Genomic DNA, 13,679 nt, shown 5'->3' on the forward strand with positions numbered 1-13,679 from the left:
ATAGTGTACCCCTCTCCTGCGGCCCCTCAGCCCGGACTGCGAGGCCCCTCCTCCGGGTGCACGCCTTAAGAGCCGCCGAGCCCTCCCCAGTCGCCTCACTCCGTAACCTTCCGCCGGAGAGAAAAGAGTGCGGGGCGTTGCGCCCCGCCCGCCGAGGGGGCGGTGAGCTCGGCGGGGCGCCGAAGGAGCGGAGGGCCGGCTCAGCTCCCCCGCCGCCCCAGCGGTTCCCCCGGCTGGAGGGCGGCGGGGTCATCCCCCTCCGGCTCCCTGGGGAGAGCGGGGGAAGCCGCGATCGGTGCGGGATGAATGGGGGGTGCAGGCGCGGCTGGCGCTCCGCCACGGCACCGCCGAGCCAGGGACTGCGGCGAGGCCCCTCACGGCGGCAGGGCCCGGCCTCTCCCTGACGGGGGTCTCGGCCGTCTCTCACCTCGGGCGGCAGCGACCGCCCGGGCCCCTCCCGCCGAGTGACCGCGTCCTGTCCCCCCCCCCGGGGCAGCCCCGACCCAGCGGTCTCCACCCTGACAGGAACCCCGCGGCGGGACTTTGCTTAACCACCGGGTTGTAACAGGATTAAACGGCAGGTCCCGCCCGTGGCCCCGCGGCGGCAGGTGTCCTGCGGCGCCCGCGGCGGCAGGGTCACGTCCCGCCCGCGGAGGCCGGTCGGGGCACCGCCGGCAGCCGCCCCGCCGGGGCGCTCCGGACACCCGAGACCCGCCGCTTGGGTCCCTGCCACCTCTAAAGGTCATCAAACGCGGTGTCGGCAGCGGGGAGGAACCATCGCTTCGCGTTTTTCAACGGATCTCTGCAAAATTACCGCCGCTTTATTATTTTTTTTTTTATCCCGGAGAGGTCTGAAGAAGTCCCCGCTGACAAATGTCTTTGACCCAGTAACGAGGCAAGAAATACATTTCTCCATAGCCTCGCTCTCCTGGTTACACTTCTGTAACGCACTCTGCCTACCTATCTTGCACCCTGGATTAAAATCGATTGCTTCTCTTCTTTCAAAACGTGAGGTCTTTCTCTTAAAATCGCTACATCGCAACAGCCGATTTTAGCCAAGAAGTGGTGGTAATGAAGTACTTAATAACAATGTACCAGTCACTGTGTGTACATGCTGCTTATGTAACTGTTATTTCCAAGGTCATGCTTTCCCTTCTAATTCACAGAAGCCTCGAAAAATATGAATTTGATGGTAAATCGTACAGGCATACAGTGTAAATATGAAAGTCAACATGTAGATAGCAGTATACTTGCTATAAATTTCATTCAGATTTTTGTGCTACAGGAATACAACTACTTTACTAAATTTGCAGGCCGTGGCGACGTGATTTGAACAATCCTGCAATTTTTATTTGCCTCAAGAAAGACCTTACATATAGCATACTTTTAAGTAACTTTTCCCAGAGCCTAGAGGACCTGGAGAGGCTGGGAGCGGAATCAGGACGTACTATCTGCTTTTATGCGCCTCCCTCGCCTTGGCAGCGGCGCTCAGAGCGGTCAGCGGAGGTGTGAAAGCTGCGGCACGGACACCCTGCTAAAGGCCCCAGATAAGGCAGGGACGCAGGACGCGTGCACCGGTGCCCGGGCCCCGGGTCTTTCACCATTTCAGCCGGGCTTGGGAGCCACAGCCTGGGGCAGAGAAAACCAACTACCAAGAAACTCCATCTCTCTGCACGCCCACGGAAAAGATAACTTTTATTTTTTGCCCTTCGGGTTGTGAAGACATTTATTATGATAAGAAAGTGTTAACCAACGTGGTTACATACTGGCTTGGGAGACAAAGTATTGCGGTGCAGCTGTCAGGGTCAGATTTTACGAGGGTATTACCTCCCGTCCCGCACCACAGCCCTCTGCGAGGGATCTCCAGGGCAACCCTAGCCCTGTGCCTCTATTTACCCCCAACTGATTTACAGTCTGTCCTGCTCTGGGGTGTAAAGGTGAGCTTTTGGTCAGGTTTTCTACAGTTCTCCGAGAATTACACCTGACGCAAATACCTGGTGAACCTGTCACGGCCGGCATCGATGCGCTCCCTGCGAGTACTGGAAGCAAACCTGTGATTTCCTATTTTCACCTCACTTTCGTTTCACCTGGCCCCACTCTGAGGCCGCCTCCCCATCCGTGCCCCGAGGGAGGCACAGCTCCGACGTTTCCCGCCGTCCCCTCGCTGAGGAGGCCGGCGACGACGCCCCTCAGGCGGCGTGGGACCGGGCGGCCCCGCGCTGCGGACGGATCCCGGGCGGCGCACGAAGGACGCGACGCCGGCGCGCCTGATTGGCTGCCAGCCGCCTGGCCCCACATCAGCCCAGAGCCCGCTCTCCTCACGCCTGGGCTGACGGCGGAAGAGCTGACACCATGAAGAACCAATTGGCGCAGAGGTTTCTCAAACCCTCTTCTCTGTCGACCGATGAGCGGCCGGACCAGAAGGAGGTGTGCCCAATCGGAGGACAGCTCTCATCCTGCTCGGCGGGAGGGGCTGGGGTCCCTTCGTGATTCCCCTCAGCGCTGAGGCGAGTCCGGCGCGGTATGTCGTTGCTGCTTATATTACCCGTTTTAAGATAAAAAAAGCAGCAGCAAGCCAGCAGCCTTCCTCCACCCAAAGCCACCTGTGCATCTAAAAAGAAAATGCACAGCCAAATCACCTGAGAAGGGACCCAAAAATCCTCTCGCTGAGCTGAAAAAAATGTAATTCAAAATGGACTGACCCACTTACTGTTCAAGGAGGAAGGGGTGCGCTGGGAATTTGGTGATAAAACTTGGGCTTTTAGGAAAGCCTGACAGAGCTGCTCATTTATTAACAGCAGTTTTACTACTGTATCCTTACTTAGAGTGGGTTATGCCTCCTTGGTCCTGGCCCTCGTTCCAGTTTTGCCTTATCCAAACGGGTTTTTCCTTCTTTCAAAAGTGACTTTGGAAAAATGGGAAGAAAAAGAAGGAAAATTAAACAAGCCTTTGATGAGAAAATGGGCATTAAGAGGACTGCAGTGACTACTAAAAATAGTTTGGAGACTAGATTAGAATAGCTGGAGGAAAATAGCCTGAATAAGATTAACTGGGATTGACCATTTTCAAATCTTTTTAAGCCTTGCCTTATACCTACTAATAGTAATAATAGGTTAAAAATTAAATGATGTTTTCTGCTTTGGATTAGATTAGGGGCCCTTCAAAAGATGCTTCAGAACCGATTAACAGTAATAATGATGATGATGGCACTACCTCGTTTGTGGTCTATGAGGTAACTGATCTGCAGTCAGTCTGTGAAATTAAAACGAGTGATGAAATGCATGGACCTGTGAGATAAAAGTTTTGTAATAATACTTCATGGCAATCTGTGCAGTATGCTGAGGCCTGACCGTGATCCATTGATCCAACACCTGGATTAGGAAATCGAAAGATTTTGGAAAGTTTTAAAAAAATCCTATATTCAGAGTGGCCACCAGCTGGTTAATGAGTCTGTACAAGAATAAGAAACTTCTGGCTCATGTGACATCCATGACCTCTGCAACCTCTACATGGTGTCAGGAGTACAAGTAACCAGAATCAAAATCAAAAGCATTTGCAGAAAGGGAAGAAGAAAGAAAAGGAAAAGGAAAAGAGAAAAAGAAGAAGAAAAGAAGCAGTGACACATGGGAAGAAAAGCCTCAAAGAGCTAGCGGCAAAATACGAAAAGGCCTAAAATGACGAGAGGTCATAAAGCGATCAGCTATGACAAGTTGAGGCTGTGAGATGAAGTAAAGACAGAAAAATAAGGGTCAGTGAGGTTAAGGGCTGGTCCACAGTAACACCAGCTGGCTTTCTTTAAGGCTATGCCATTTTTTTCAGCATAAAAATTATTTTAAAAGAGAGAACCCTATGATCTGCTAAAACTTTGACATCTAGAAGACCCCAATTTATTCTAAATACTGTTCAAATTGTTGTTAAATCCCTATATCTGAGTAAGACATCTTACGCAGTTTCTAGTGCAGATCAGGAAACAAGTACACTCATGCTTCTTCTGTACAGTAAGACTCTAATCAGAGGATCTTTCTAGAAACCTCCCAGTTGTCCTAATTAAAAAGTTCAGTGTGGTTGAGATAAATATTTCATGCCGTGATGCAATGTATTCTTTGAGCAGACGCGATTTCATTTATTTAAACAAGAAGGGTGAAATACTGTGTAATTTCATAGGAGCTGTGGATCTGGAGAGGTGAACGTACCTGAAATAGGCTCATTGAGACAGGTCAGGAAATCAGTGAAATACCAGGGAAGCTTCCCAAATTATCCTGACCTCATATGAAGGACAACCCTGAGCGGATGCTTCCAAAGGCAGCCACTAAAATAGGCCTCTGAGCTTCTGTAAAGAATGGATGGGAAGAAACAACAAGCACTTTGCAGAAGTGATTTTGAGGGGATCCCTTGATGGAAACTCATGTAGAGAAATAGGAACGTCCCCAAATTCACAGAAACAAGACCCATTGGACCAGAAATAGCACAAGGGGACCCGGAGAAGGCCATGCCAACTGGAAGCAAATCGAACAATTATAACTGGCACGGAAAACAACACTCATGACTGTTAATTACATTACTGTTGTGTTTTTGTACTGCAAGGTTCTTTACATGTAACAAATGCCCCAGAAGCAGACACTTTGCTGTGTGCTGGGAGTCTAGGCACAGCATGACACTGAGGGCAGATAACCAGAAACCTCATAAGAACCTCAAAATATACCTGTCATCAGTTACCAGCCCCTTTTGGAAGAGTAAGAGATAGACTTCAGAATATACACAGGTATTAACATTTGAGCAATTTCGGGACCACCTTAAAAGAGAATGAAAGCACCATTTATAAATATATAAAGAATCTATATCCTACTGAAATCAAGTAAGATCCTAAGTACCTTCCTGGATCTGGGCCCAACCCTTTCAGGGCCAAATAGAAATAAATGCTAAAAGGTCTAGGCCATTCTGCTAAATGTGAAAATAAGTGTTTTGGCCAGACTAAAACTGGGAAAAAGGCCATAGCAAAGATGTCCATATTCTGGATGTCTACTCAGCTACTCAGCAACCGGGCTTATGCCGAGCCACGAGGTTTAAACATCCAGGACACAGGGTATAGAATCGGAAAGAGAAACTTCAAGTTATTCCAGTGACTGGGAGAGCTACAAGCTGCACCCCTGACTCTGCGGGAACTGCCCGGGAAGGGGCTGGTAAAAGCTCTCCCCTGTAATTCTCAGAGCAGATATCCTGAATGGTGCGCAGGCATGGTTGTGGGCCGCCTACACCTTCCCAAGCACAATGGGAAGCTCCGGGAAGGGTGTCAGGATCCCCCGTGCCTTGAAGTTCCTGTTGGGCAATTTAGCAAACATTTTCTGCCCCAGCTTTCATCATCAGTCAGTGCAGAATCTATACTATAAACCTATGGATCTGTTTTTATATTGCCATTGTTGTGTTCCTATCTTGTCTAACTCAGGCTCCCGTCAATTAAGGATGAATCAGAATGTGCTCTGAAGGCAATGAAGTACTTTTCTGTCTCCTGGGGATCCTGACTTCACTCTGCTAACATCCTGGTTGGGTTTCACTACCCAGAAGGAGCTGATAACATTGTCTATACTTCCCAACTGGCCTTTTGTTAGCCTGGTTAGTCAGGAAAAATCAACATAAAGCCTGTCAGAAGAGGGAGTCGCACCATTAAGCATGCTGAATTTCAGCATATACATCTGAGTCAGAGTTTCTCAAGGGTAAAGACACGAGAGTCCTTCAGAATCCCTCGACCTGAAGCTGATAGTGTACTGGAAAGATAGATGTCATTTTTTGACATTAGACGTCTATATTCCCTTTGTCATTTGGGGATTGCGCCTGGGAATCTCCTCAGAGAGGGACACCCACGCAGGAAAGGCAGCCCGCTGTGCTCTCTGTAAAGACTGTGATGAGTCTCAAGAGCCCAAATAGATAGCTGAATAATTTAAAAGCTCCACAGGAGAGGGTCCGGGGGCCGAGAAAGTTGTTCATGAGTCAGCAACTGGGCAGCGTTAGTAAGAGCATAGCCAGCAGGTCAAGGGCCGTGATCCTTCCCCTCGGTTTGGCACTTCCGAGATCACATCTGGAGTAGCGTGCCCAGGTTTGGCCTCCACGCTGCAAGACGGATATTGATAGTGGAGCGAGTCCAACGGAGGCCACTGAGCAGGGCAGGGGGCTGGAGCACAGGGTGCCTGAGAGTGCTTGGAGAGAGCAAAGGCAAGAACCTTATCTCTGCCTACACCCACCTGAGCACAGGATAGAGGGAAGACGGAGCCAGAACCTTCTCGAAGGTGCACACTGACAGCAGGAGAGCCAACGGCCCTCCATTAAGACATGGGAAATGCTGCTTAGATAGTAGGGAAAAAAATTTTGCCAGGTGGCTTATTAAATACAAAATTTAGCCTGGAACAGGCTAAATACAGTGTCAGGTCAAATACTGGAAGAGGTTAAATATTGGGACTCATAGACCGGGACAAGCTAAATCCGGGGACAGGTTGCTCAGAGAGGCTGCGGGATCTCTGTCCTTGGAGGTGTCCAGGACCTGGCTGGACACAGCAATAGACTTGGAATAGACCTTTTTGTCTCGGGGGGGGGCTGCACAGGAAAACCTTCGGCTGCCCCATTTCAACCTAAATTCTTATTTTGTGATTTCAATAAACTCATTGCTTTTGGGGGGGGGGGGGGGCGGGGGGGGGGGGGCGGTGCACTCTGCGAGTGCACCGCCCCCTCCCCGCACCGCCCCCCCCCGCGGACGAGAGACGGAGTTCGCGGCGCGGCCTCTAGGCGGCGCTACAATCGCGGCGCTGCCTGGCGCGGGGCGCAGCGCGGGCGGCCATGGCGGCGGGGAGGCTGCCGGCGCTGCTGCTCCTCGCCCTGCTGATGGGCGGCACGGCGGGACCCGGCGCTTGGGCAGCGCGGAGCCGGGGCGCCGAGAAGCAAAACAGCCTCCGCCGCGCTGCCAGCGGTCTCTACCAGGGCGTCAGCGGCCTCTTCGGCGAGGACAACGTGCGGGCCCTGCAGAAGGTGAGGCGCCGGCCGCTTCCCCCCCCAAGCCCTTTGCTTCCTTTCCCTTCGCGCCCTCTCCCCGCGCCGTTGCTCCCGGGGGTGACCAGGCGGTTCTGTGAGGCAGAGCCCCGCGGTTCCCCCCCCCCTCACCCCCTCCCCCCCCCCCCCCCAGCGCGGTGCTCGGCGCTGGAACCGCGGCGGCCTCGTGTCCTGTGCGAGCCCGGCTGCGGGTGAGGCGGCGGGACGGCTGAAGCGTTGCTTTGGGAAGAAAAACGGGAGGCGAGGCTTGACGTGGAGCAAACTGCAAAAGATATTAATAAAAGAAATTTCTAAATAAAGATTATTTTAGGTGGAGGAGGCAGCCAGGGCAGACCGCTGTCAGTGAGGAGCCCTCCAACTGAAATATGGTCTGTCTGCATCAGTAGAGCATCCTGTGTTTGCGGGGCCACATATGAACTTGCATCACATCAGGCATCCAGGCAGACGGACCTATACATTCCTCTCTTCCTTCTTTCCTCAGCCAGTAGGAAGAAATAATACTGTTAAATTGACCTCTAAATGCATATGAGACATTTGGGTGTGATGCTGGGGACATCTCTCAGTTGCTCGATAAAACTGATTCTCTGGATTGCTTTACCAATGTCCAGTGCTAGTAATAGTGTTTTCTTTAAACTTCAGAACAATGGTAAAGCTAATAAAGTGCATTTTTAAATCCTGTCAACATATACCTTTACATGCCAAAATACCTAGAATAAGGACAATTGTAATAAGTAAATTTATGATTCACAGAGTTAAAAAACATTTACAGAGTTACATTTTTTTTTTCTTTGGGGACTTCAAAACAGCCTGCAATTCTTGTTTAATGAATTATAATTCTACTCATGACTAGTAAGCCTCAAAGTGTGTTTAAGGAATTGAGGAATTTTTTTTTTTTTTTTAATTTTCAATTTTATTTCTCAGTTTTTCTCAAGGTTGACAGAGAGGTTTGTGAATGGGGTGGATATATTAATGGACACATTCTGGAGAATATGGACTGATTTGTTAGATGTTCTTGGAATTGATGGTAAGTGTGATGCCTGTTAACTCTTGAACTGTATCAGCCTGTACCAATGTTTACAAGCATAGGCCGAGTGGAAAAATAATTATATTTTATCATACGCTATTAAACATCCATCAGTGGTATCTGTAACCGCTTCACATGGCTTTGATTTTGCTATTAGTACCTTCAAACAAGAGGACTAAAACCAGCCATTCCGTTTCTGTCTATGTATCTACAGGATGTCTATAAAACGCATTCCAAGTCATGGTTGTTTCTTGGTATCATCATTAAATGGATGCACACAGCCAGGAACGGTGCAGGGAAATAAAGGAAGACTAGGAGAAGGAAGGGTGCAATTGAGAGCCTTTAGAATATAACTTTTACAAAGCCGGATCTTTAGCCTCAGTATGAACTTTGACCTTAGGCCCTACAGTAGTTTGTTTTTGAAGAACCTTTAGCACCTCTACTTTAAAGGAATTAATTCAATTGCATCATTGGAGCTGAGCCAGTGATTTGAAAAAGGTCCATCCAGAAATGGATGAACTAGCTTTACCCCTTACTTTGGAAAACACAGCCATGACCCCACTGCATGACCCTTTGAAGCTGTGCTTGCATTTTTACCTTACCACTTGGCATACACTCATTAATATTCTGTAAATTTTCCTTTGTTTTTCAGCCTCCAACTTGACTCATTATTTCAGCCCAGCGGCAATTGCCAACAGCCCGACCCGTGCCCTTCTGCTGATTGGTGCCATTTTACTTGCCTATTGGTTTTTATCTCTCTTCCTTGGATTCTTCTTCTATCTCCTGCACATGCTGTTTGGTCGCTTTTTCTGGATTGCGAGGGTTGCCCTTTTCACTCTCTCGTGCGTGTACATCCTCCAGAAGTATGAAGGTGATCCAGAACACGCAGTCCTGCCTCTCTGCTTTGTTGTAGCGGTCTACTTCATGACAGGGCCAGTTGGATTTTATTGGAGAAGAAACAGCAACAGCAGTCTTGAGGAGAAGATGGACCACCTCGATAGTCAGATCAGACTTCTGAACATACGTCTTTCTAGGGTGATTGAAAACCTGGACAGAGGCAGTGACCCGTGACCCAACCCCTATAGACCACTGTACACCAGCTCTAGAAAATTCCTAAGCACTGTCTCATTCGAAGTTACAAAGCAACAAAACATCACATGGTAAAAAGTGTGCAAAGTTATAACTTTTCATCATGTGTAAGACTAATCTATCTAGATTATACACTCAGCCATTATACTTGTAGGAAAAAAAAAAACATTTGAAAAATTCAGCTGTATCTTCAGAGAGTTTTATCCAGTACTAGAATTTTCTCAGTAGATAAACGCTTACTTTTACAAGCATTTAAAAACATCTTTTGTAAAGTTTTTATAAAAGCAAATTGAGTAGTCTTTCAAATATTGAAATTGAGCTAAACATATGCAAATTTGACACTTAAAAAGTTAAAAAGAAAAAAAAAAACTCAAGCTACCAAACACTTCCATTGAGAAGTAACTGCTGTGGGTCCGCATTTTTTTTTCAAGGTTGCGAATGTTTTTATTTTATTGTTGGCTTATTTCATTGCCTTGAAGTTGCCTTTCATAGAGTATCAGATGAGGAATTTTCTGGTATCCAGGCCAAAAAATTCACACCATAGCTTTTAATAGGAGGTGGGGAATAAGGGAGAAGGAAGATTTCGTAAATTTGAAGTCCTTAAATGCCAGTCCAAGACGAGGAATTGAGAAGTGCACGTGTGGCATTATTTCATTGCATTTCATCTTGAGAACTTTAATTTGGTGTCTGAAAGGAAATCTGTTTTAATAAATTGACACAAAGGGAAGAGATGTAGCGTGGCAAATTATAATTCATATTTGATCTTCACAGTGAAGCATTTTCCAAGCATAAGTGTAGAGAATAAACCATGATTTTTAATCTCAGGACCCACGTACTTTCTCAAAAAAGGCAGCAGTTAAAACACTTGCAAATGTATTGTTGCTTAAAGCTTTCTCAGGACCAATAAGCGGCAATAAATTATCTTCAGGAAGATCTGGATTTTTTTCTAAAATTGTAATAGTTTTATAGGAGCTTTTTGCTTGAAGTCTGTGTCCTCACTATATTGGATTTTGGGGAAAGTGAGTCACCTTATGAGAAGGGTATATTAAACAGTCGTATTTCAAAGTGATGTAGGAGCTTTGAAGCGATTTTATTTTGAAGGATTCTATGTATTTGTAACCTTAGAATTAACTAGCTTGGTAGACTACCACTGGCTTTGTAAGGTTTGGTGAAATGCATTGAAACAAAGGTAACCTCAGGGAAGAAAGTCCAGTAAGAGGTTTAACTTGGTAACCTATAGCATTCAAGGATATAAATGGGGGGAGGGAGGGGAAGCATCTAAACCATAGTGATGAGCACAGTATCAATACCATGAGAGGTAAAAAGGATCACAGCTGAAGAGCTACGTATTCCGTAAGGTCTAAACGAACAAAGAACAAAACGCAACAAAAATTGGTCCGTGATAGGGACTGGCTAAAAAGGAAGGGGAACAAATAGGAATCGGTGATCCGCGTGCTGTTGCTTCGCCTGCGAGCGCCGGCTCCAGCAGGACTGGCCAGGGGCAGCTGAGCACAGCTTGGCCCTTGGTCTTCGGCTTCTTGTTTCATTGGGTAGAGCGTTTGTTGGATGTGACGCTTAACTGAATGTAACTGCGGGGTGAATTTATTTTTCCCTTTATGCTGAAGTTTAATACTCTTCTTAAAATGTGTGTTACTTGCCGAACCTCTTTTGGGCTGTATGTGACATTTACATGAGGGATTATTTTAAAATCCATGTTAACGGCCTTTACTCCGAACTGTGATCACTTGAGTTCAACACGGTTGAAGTTCATATGCAGTTGGCACTGTTATAATCCATTTTAATTTTTTTATGTCATCTGTAAATCCCCCTGCACCCCATTTTTCAAGAAATACACATTTAGAGTTGCAAAGTAACTGCTTTTCATACCTTAAAATCTTTCCCATGAACAGATAAGTACTATGGCAACAAATAGTCCGCTTTGTAAAGCTGAAAGTGTAAATTACAGTATATTCCTTTTTGCAGCTCATTTTCCATAGTATTACAGAGTCTTCCCTGTAAACTGTTGTGCACGGAGGACTGGGCTAAAACACCACCCTGGAAATTAGGGATTGATTAGCAAAGCTTGTCAGGTCTTTGTGTGTTTTGCTAAATTTGAGGCCTGAGGACCAAAGTTTGCAAACCTTGCTCGTGTAAGCAGCTCCACCGACTTCCATAGGACTATGTGCATGAGTCAGTTTTGCATAGATCGTATTTTATGTAATCCATATTTAATGTTGAAGTTAAAAATACTGAATCGTTTATATATTAAGAGTTGTCTATGATAAAGATTTCTTTTAAAGTACTATATAAAAGTTAATTTGGATTATAGTTTCTCCCTGTCTCGCTCTAATCATTTATCTTAGTTTTGTAAAATCAGCGCTCCTATAGTAATACTCTTAATTTTGATCACCCTGCTGCTTGAAAAAAAGTATTTTTGTATTTACTTGCATCCCATGTATAGCAAAATGTTATGTGAAAAGCGGTATATATAAAATTGGATATTTTTAATCAGTATTTTTCCCAGCGCTCAGTTTTCACGTTAGTTGAATTCAGAAGTAATGATTTTTTTTAAAGCACAATCTAATCTTCAATATATATACTTTAAAAATGCTCTGTATTTTTAAATATGCACTGTAGTGAAAGCGCTTTTTGGACATGAATGTGGTATTGTATTTAAGCTCTTTCAACTTTTGTAAATACCTCTTACAAATATTTCCCATACCAAGTCATCTAGTTTATCCATCGAGGTTTTTGCTCTGTTTTTTAGAACTCGTTCAGTGACAGTGGTTGCACTGCTTTTGTATTGCCATTGATAGGAGCATCTCGTACGAATTCAGAGAGGCGTGCAGGTGTCGCCTTGTCACCCGCGGATAAACCGAGACGCAGAATTTGACAGACTTGCCCGACTCGGTGGCAGAAATGGGAATAAACCCCAGATCTCGCAGCTCCCAGCCTTTTGCTCTGACCGCTAGACAGCTTAATGGAAGGTGGGTAGCAGCATCTATGCACTCCTCTGACCGCCGCCTTCCCTCGGCGTCGGACCTGCTGCGAGCTGCTGGTGAAGTGGCACGGCTTACCTGAGGGGCAGCCGGGTGGGGGCACGCGCCCCGTCCGGCCTCCCCTCCGCAGGCTGCCCGTCCGCAGTGCTCCCCATTTATTGACCTTCCCGTTTGCAGTGGCTACTTGAAAGAACGTCGGTCGCCCTGCGTAACCGGCTGACGTAACCGTTCCAGATGGGCTTCGGGCTGTCCAGTATCAGAAATCCCGGTAGGGTCTTCAGCGTTTTAAACTTCGTACTTTCAGACCTAATATTTGAAACTACTGTAGTATTTTCAATACGTTCATGTTTTTGCAAAACTAACATCCGTAGCAGTTTCTTTGAAAGTACACGCCTCACCTATAGATAACTGATCTGTCGTATTCGGGACGTAATGCTTTTACAAGTGGTATTGGGTGTCAGAGTACAATGTATAAAATCTGGTGTAACTCAGTGCTGTACTTAATAGTGCGTCCTTCAAATTGTGATTTGCTTTTAAAGACTTGTTGCATCGTTAGTGTGGAAAATAGACCAGTATCAATCTTAGCTCTTCGATGGCGTAGAAGTTTTTAAGTGTGATTTGCCTCACGTACCGATCCGTATTTGGCAGCTAATGACGTAAATGACCGTTAAGTTCTCTTTGTCTGGGAAAATAAAAGGTTTTATTGTATCCGCATGTATTTTAAACTTTGGGATAATTCCATCGAACTGTGATGACAGCACATTTAAAAATCGATCTTTTCCTTTTAATCAGAAATGATATTTGCTATGGTAGCACTCGTTATCGGCACCGATCTTAGTGATTTCACATCCTGTTTTGTACATCAGATTTCAAGATTATAGCGTTTAAGTTTGTACAATTGTGTTTATGTAAAAAATAACTTGGTCTGAAGAGGTGATGTATGTATACTTTTGACATATGATCCATAGGGAAATATTAGATTCTACTGATAATATTGTTAAGTAGTTACAAATATATCAGACTTATTTTTTACGGAGCTATACATGCCTTTATTTATTACCTATCTGACCACCAAATCGATGTACTATGTAGTTAAATATTTGTAGACCGATTTCACAAATCAACTATGGTATTGTGACAAAGCTTAAAATAAATGTTTACTGAAACTTTGCACTGAGAAACGAATTGCATTGAAGACTTTGCTTTGTCGGACGGCTCCCGGGAGGGGAGTTCTGGAGCCCGGCCTGGTGCCACGCCGGGGCTTTGAGGGACCCGACTCGGTTGTGAAACACCCGCGAGGCAATGCAGGAGCGACCCGGCGGCTGAGGCAGGCCCCGGGGCCCGGCCTGCGGCGGCGGCGGGGTCGGTGCTGGGGCCGGCCGGGACCGGGGCCTCCCCGCGGGGCTTCCCCGCCGAGGGTCGAGCCGCCGCTCCGCCCCGCCCTGCGCCTGCGCACGCCGCCACCGCGCCCGCCCCTTTCTCGCGAGACCGCGCGCCCCCCCGGAAGTGGCGGCCGCTGGCAGCTGCACGTG

The 13,679-nt window shown here is 46.8% G+C and overlaps 1 protein-coding gene across 3 annotated transcripts; it reads left to right on the forward strand.

Annotated features, from left to right (window-relative positions):
• The first annotated feature begins 6,825 nt into the window (after positions 1-6,825).
• On the forward strand, positions 6,826-13,319 carry BRI3BP (BRI3 binding protein). Of its 3 annotated transcripts, none has more exons than XR_007767384.1 (4): positions 6,826-7,014; positions 7,957-8,059; positions 8,712-12,135; positions 12,325-13,319. XR_007767384.1 is itself a non-coding variant. In XM_050906783.1 (3 exons), the coding sequence occupies exons 1-3, from the start codon at positions 6,826-6,828 to the stop codon at positions 9,128-9,130; spliced, it is 711 nt and encodes a 236-aa protein (XP_050762740.1). In that variant the 3' UTR covers positions 9,131-13,319. The 3 variants fall into 3 exon arrangements, 1 of the variants encoding a protein (XP_050762740.1); XR_007767383.1 differs by having other exon boundaries at positions 8,712-9,219; positions 11,916-13,319; XM_050906783.1 differs by having other exon boundaries at positions 8,712-13,319.
• Positions 13,320-13,679: the final 360 nt, after the last annotated feature.

Source organism: Gymnogyps californianus, chromosome 16 (genome assembly GCF_018139145.2).
Source record: "Gymnogyps californianus isolate 813 chromosome 16, ASM1813914v2, whole genome shotgun sequence".
NCBI classification, from domain to species: domain Eukaryota; kingdom Metazoa; phylum Chordata; class Aves; order Accipitriformes; family Cathartidae; genus Gymnogyps; species Gymnogyps californianus.

Bases quoted from the DNA above. Each gene is read 5' to 3' on its own strand.
- BRI3BP (XM_050906783.1), top strand. From the start codon at position 6,826: ATGGCGGCGGGGAGGCTGCCGGCGCTGCTGCTCCTCGCCCTGCTGATG. The intron at 7,015-7,956 runs GTGAGGCGCCGG...TTTATTTCTCAG, and splicing joins ACGTGCGGGCCCTGCAGAAG to TTTTTCTCAAGGTTGACAGA. The intron at 8,060-8,711 runs GTAAGTGTGATG...TTTGTTTTTCAG, and splicing joins AGATGTTCTTGGAATTGATG to CCTCCAACTTGACTCATTAT.